General features: G+C 51.8%; 1 protein-coding gene across 1 annotated transcript in view; it reads left to right on the top strand.

The window, feature by feature from the left end:
* The first annotated feature begins 376 nt into the window (after positions 1-376).
* Positions 377-6653, top strand: part of Muc16 (mucin 16, cell surface associated) — a 53379-nt gene continuing 47102 nt past the window's right edge. Inside the window, exon 1 of the mRNA XM_090329221.1 lies at positions 377-5627. Coding sequence (XP_090185347.1) covers positions 377-5627 — 5251 coding nt within the window. The remainder of the gene's footprint in view (positions 5628-6653) is intronic.

The raw sequence follows: 6653 nt of genomic DNA, 5'->3' as shown, positions 1-6653 counted from the left end.
TCCAGAGACCGCATCCAGGACGCCAGAGACCACACCCACGACGCCAGAGACCACACCCACGACTCCAGAGACCACATCCAGGACGCCAGAGACCACACCCACGACTCCAGAGACCACACCCCCGACACCAGAGACCACACCCACGACGCCAGAGACCACATCCACGATGCCAGAGACCACACCCACGACACCAGAGACCACACCCACGACGCCAGAGACCACATCCAGGACGCCAGAGACCACACCCAGGACGCCAGAGACCACACCCATGACGCCAGAGACCACACCCACGATGCCAGAGACCACATCCACGACGCCAGAGACCACATCCAGGACGCCAGAGACCACACCCATCACGCCAGAGATCACATCAAGGATGCCAGAGACCACACCCGCGACGCCAGAGACCACACCCACGACACCAGAGACCACACCCACGACACTAGAGATTACATCCACGACACCAGAGACCACACCCACGGTGCCTGAGATCACACCCACGACTCCAAAGACCACATCCACGACGCCAGAGACCACATCCACGACGCCAGAGACCACACCCACGACTCCAAAGACCGCATCCAGGACGCCAGAGACCACACCCACGACGCCAGAGACCACACCCCCGACGCCAGAGACCACACCCACGACGCCAGAGACCACACCCACGATGCCAGAGACCACACCCACGACACCAGAGACCACACCCACGACGCCAGAGACCACATCCAGGACGCCAGAGATCACATCCAGGACGCCAGAGACCACACCCACGACGCCAGAGATTACATCCACGATGCCAGAGACCACACCCAAGACGCCAGAGATTACATCCACGACACCAGAGACCACATCCACGACGCCAGAGACCACATCCACGATACCAGAGACCACACCCAGGATGCCAGAGACCACATCCAGGACGCCAGAGACCACATCCACAATGCCGAAGATCATATCCATGACACCAGAGACCACATCCACGACGCCAGAGACCACATCCACGATGCCAGAGACCACACCCACAATGCCAGAGATCACACCCATGACACCAGAGACCACACCCACGACGCCAGAGACCACATCCAGGATGCCAGAGACCACATCCACAATGCCAGAGACCACGCCCATAATTCCAGATGCCATGCCCACCACGCCAGAGACCACACCCACGATGATGCTGGAGACCACACCCACAACACCAAAGGTCACATCCATGACGTCAAAGACCACACCCACGACCCCGTCAGAGACCACGTCCATGAAATCAGAGACCTCGCCTGCAATACTGGAGCCCAAGCACACGACACGGAAGGCCATGACCACGATATCCAAGACAACTCCCACAACGTTGGAGACAATGCCTACATCAGAGACAATGACTACAACATGGGAAACAACGTACACAACGCCAAAGGCCACGCCCACAATGCCAGAGACCACGCCCATGGTGGCAGAGGCCACACCCACAACGTTGGAAACCATGCCCACAACGTCGGAGACCACACCCACCACACTGGCGACCACGCTTGCAACACCAGAGGCCACGCCCACAACGCCAATGACTCCACAAGCATCAGAGACCACACCCACAGCGTCAAAGGCCACGCCCATGACCTCTGAGACCACACCCACAATGCCAAAGGCTACACGTGCCACGATGCCACAGACCACACCGGCAACACCGAAGGCCACGCCCACCATTCCAGAGACCACGCCCAGAATATCAGGGCCCACACAGGCAACACCCGAGGCCATGCCCACGACAGTGGTGACCGTCGCCTTCACAGACAGGCCAACTCCCAGAGACTCGGCACCACCTTTCCTCAGTACACCAGGACTGAGGGCCAGCACAAACACAACCTCTACCATCACCCCTGGCAGCTCGGTGACTGCAGACTTATCCATTCCCAGGCCCACAACAGAGACCAGGCCGGCTGGTCCAGTCCCCTCTACCTCCCAAGATGTGCCAGAGGTGGTGACACCGCGGGCTGCCAGCACTCAGGCAGACACAAGTACAGCTGTTCCCAGGCTCACTGACTCTCCAGATGCAGCAGGAGCCACTGATTCCCTGCTCAGCCATTCTGGGCCACAGACAAGTTATTCCACTGCCATTCCAACTGTGCCCTCTGCTGGGTCAAGTAGGATTACTTTAGTGGATCCTGGAGCAGAGACCCACCCTGACAGTCCAACTGTGATGGTTTCCTCAGCAGGGTCAGGTACAGTGGTCACCAATCTGGCTGAGACACCAACACCCAGTTCCCCTACAACCTCCACCTTTACCCACGATGAATTGGACACTACCACTTTTGCCATGGACACCAGTCCAGAGATGAATGCCAGTTCAGCCATTCCAACATCTGTCACCATCTCACCTACTACACCAGAATTCATCACATCAGTCCTCACTAGTTTCGAGACAGGCACCAGGATGATGAGCTCAACTGCAACCCCAGCCTCAGGGGCCACTGAACTTGGGATACAGACAGCTGTAGCAAGTTCAAACCCAACCATCTCACCCAGTGTAGTAGCTCTGGTCACTCATCCTGAACCAGAGATGGATACTACCACTGCCAGAACTCTGACTGCTCTGGCCACTCTTTCTGGAACACACACCCGTCAGTCTCCAACTTGGATTGTTTCCCCAGGTCCACCAGAGACCACAGACTCCCAGGTCACAAGCCATCCTGGGTCACAAGCCAGTTCTGCTCTTCCAGCGGTAACTAGGGAGTCACAGTCAACCACTGCATTCATCACCCTACCTGCACAGCCCAGTCCAGCTGTGGCCACCACAAGCCCAAGTTTCCCCCACAAGGAATCGTTGCCTTCAAAAGGTGTTTCAGAAGAAGCCAGGTCTGTTCCGGTGACAAGAATCTTACTAGGTGAACACCATACGGGGACCTCACTGGAAACAATCAGTACAGGTAGCCCAGTCACCGCATTCTCACCCATCACTCACACAGTGGGACAAGCAAGCACAGCCATTCCAACTCTGACTGTTTCACCTGAGGCTCTCGAGATGGTGACTTCAGCCATCTCAGTTTCTAAGGATGTCACCCATCTGGATTCAGAAACCAGTTCAGCTGTTCCCACGGTGACAGTGACTTCTGCTATGCCAGATACAGCCATATCCTTAGTCACCCACTCTACCGAGACCAATTCAAGTGCTCTCAGGACCAGCCCAAGTCTTTCCCACAGTGAAACAGACACTTCGCCCCTGACAGCCACTGTGCATGGGAAAGAAGCCAGTTCATCTGTTCCAACTACAGCTCACTCATCTAGTGCTGCAGATACAGAGATCATGTCACAGGTCTACGTTTCTGGCACTGACACCCCCACAACCAAATCACCTCTGACGTTTTCTCCTTTGGAGTCAGAGACTACTTCATTGGTCACCCAGACAACTTCAGTCATTCCAACTCTGACTTTCTTTCCTCCCAGTGTGACTGAAAAGATGACTTCAGTGGTTCCTGGTCCTGGGGCAGAGATGAGTACTCTGACTCCTACTCCAACTGTTTCTCCACATCAATCAGAAACCACAGCCTTCTGGGTCATCACCCATCCTAGAAGTCAAGCCAGTTCACCTGCTCCTACTCAGTCTGTTCCCCCAGAAAGAACAAATGGCTGGGCCACTCACCCAACGGAGACCAGCACAATTATTTCTAGAACAACTCCCGATTTTTCCCACAGTGTATCAGATACTCTACCCTTAGTGACCACTGGTCCTGGAGTAGACACCAGTTCAAATGTTTCCCCTAAAGTACTAGGGGAGGTGACACTCTTGATCACCAGTTCTAGTGCTGTGACCAGCACAAGTACTTCAAGTTTGACTCTTTCTTCTACTGTAACAGAGACCACAGCTTCATCAGCCACCCCCACTGAGGCACAGACAAGTGCAACCATTCCAGCGATGACAGCCTCCAGTGTGTTAGGGACAGTGACATCCTTAGTCCCTAGTTCTGGGTCAAAGATAACTGTCACCATGTCACCTGATTACTCACAAGAACCAATGTCTACCACCTCGTGGGTCATCCACGCTGGCTCAGAAGTTAGCTCAGCTGTTCCAGTTCCAACTCTTTGGCCTGGTGAGTCAGCAACAACAACCTCACTGGTCACTCATTCTGTGGAGGACAAAACACCCATTTCTACAACAGTCCCAGGTTTTTCCCAGAGTGCCTCAAGCTCCATCTCTCCAACAGCCACCAGCATTGGAGTGAACATTAGTTTGTCTGTTCCAGCCACAAAGATGTCGACAGGCGTACCAGGGGTGGATGCAAACACCGCTACTCCAATGCTGACTGTTTTCCCTGGAGAAGCAGAATCCACAACCTCCTCAGTCACCCATCCTGAGACACAGGCCAGTTCTGCTGGGCCAACTCTGATTGTTTCCTCTGGTGAACGAGTTACAGCAATCTCACTGGCCACTTACTCTGTAGAGACAAGCACATCCCTTTCCAGTACAGCCCCCCGTGTTCCTTATGGTGGATCAGACACCACACCCACAATGGCTACCAGTTTGGGAACACAAACAAGTTCAGCCATCCTGACAACCATCTCACCAGGCGTAATTCATGGGACAACCTTGCTGGTCACCGGTTTGGGGTCAGACACCAGGACAACTTTTCCAACACCCTCTTCCTCACCATATGAAACAACAACCTCACGAATTACTCATCCTTCAGAGACCAGACCAACTGCCACCCCTACAGCTCCCATTTTTTCTCATGGTCTCACCACCTCAATGGTCTCTAGTTCTGGGACAGAGGCCAATTCAGGTACCCCAACAATGAGCATCTCACCTGAGGAACCAGACAGGCTGACCTCACAGGTACTCACTACTTCTGAACAACCAACCAGCACACCAGTTCCAACCATGACTCTTTCTACTAGCCAATCAGAATCCACCAATTTATCAACTACCCACCCCAGGACAGTATCCACAAGTATGAAATTTCCTATTTCATCTACATTCCCTCCTTTATCAGAGACAACGGCATCTCTGTCCATCACACCTTCTGTGAGGGTCAGTACAGTTCTTCCAACCCTGACTGGGCCCCCTGGTGGACCAGAGACAGACACTTCTGTCTTCACAACTGAGACCAGCAGAAGTGATCAAGGCCCAACATCAACAGCCTTGCTGTCCACCCACCCTGGATCAGAGGCTAGCACGGCTCTCCCATCTGTTACCATGTCCCCTGGTTCATCCACGACCACAGGTTTGTTGTTCACTAGATCTTTGGCAGAAACCAGCTCCGGAGCTCTGACTCAGGCTTTTTCCTCCCATATCCCTTCAATAACCAGTGAGCCTACCACTATAACTTCCCGGGCTCTGGAAACTTCATCACTTGTAACTACAATTAGAACCTCAGACTTTGCCAAACCCACAACAAGTCCCATGATGACCTACACACCACCAGAGACCTCTACCCTACCTACAACCAGTCATGGAGAAGGGTTGAGCCCAAGCACCACACAGAAAACAGCCACCAGTGAGACTATTAACTCAGCAACCAGAGGTTCGAGACCCACTGTGGCTCAGACTACAAGTACCTCTGTCAGTCCCTTTGTCCCTCTAACCACAACTACAATGGCCATTTTGACTTCTGAGATGGTGACCTCAGGGACAGGTAAGAATAATTATCTTTCTTGTGTGGTAGATAGATAAATAGAGTCATATTTTCTAGTTTATGCACTTACTGGCATGTTACTGAGTAGTATTTATTAGATTCACACTACTAGGCAAGTGGAAAAGGTAACATTTGAGTTTGTATGCAGGTGTGAGTACATGTGTGTGTTCGTGTGTGTGTGTGTGTGTGTGTGTGTGTGTGTGTGTGTGTGGTGGATCCTGAGGCCTGAACTCAGGGCCTAGTCATTCATTGTCCATGAGTCCATGATCTTTTTCTGCTCAAGGCTGGTGATCTACCATTTGACCCACAACTCCACTTCTGGCTCATTAGTAGATCACTGGAGATAAGAGTCTCACTCACTTTCCTGCCCAGCTGGCTTCAAACTGTGATCCTCGATCTCAGTCTCCTGAGTAGCTAAGACTATAGGTAGGAATGAGCTACTGAAGCCCAGCCAGATGAACTTTTTTTTTTTAACTTACACCTGTGAGAAAAGCCATGTCGTATTTCCTTTCTGTGTTGGACTTATTCCATTTAACATAATGCCCTCAAGTTCTGCGTATTTTGCTACAAATGATAGGCTATCACTTTTCTTTGTGACTAACATAATTTTCCAATCTGCACTTTCTCCATTCATCCACTGAAGGATATTTTGACTGGTTCCATGTACACGTTATAGCAAGAAATGGTTTCCATATCTCGGCTTTGGTGAAGAGCATTGCAATATATATAATATATATATGCTGATAAATTTTTCTTTTTAAGATTTATACCTAGATCTGGGAACTATCATCTCACTTTTAGCACAGACAGCCTGTGTCCCAGGAACTCCTAAGTCCTGCAAGAGCCAGAATAACGAGGTTCCTAACTAGGAATTTCTTGGACAGTATATGAAATACAAAGCTATTCCATCAGGAAAGACAAGGCTGGAACCATGGCTGGGTATGAAAGTTAAAATATGTTCTGCCAGGAGCCGGTGCTCATGCCTGTCACCCCAGCTATTCAGGAGGCTGAGATCTGAGGATCATG

The sequence above is a fragment of the Megascapheus bottae genome, chromosome 1 (assembly GCF_031878675.1).
Source record: "Megascapheus bottae isolate mThoBot1 chromosome 1, mThoBot2.hap1, whole genome shotgun sequence".
In the NCBI taxonomy this organism is placed as follows: domain Eukaryota; kingdom Metazoa; phylum Chordata; class Mammalia; order Rodentia; family Geomyidae; genus Megascapheus; species Megascapheus bottae.
Note: the sequence above shows the minus strand (reverse complement) of the source record. Positions and strands in the feature narration are given on the sequence as shown.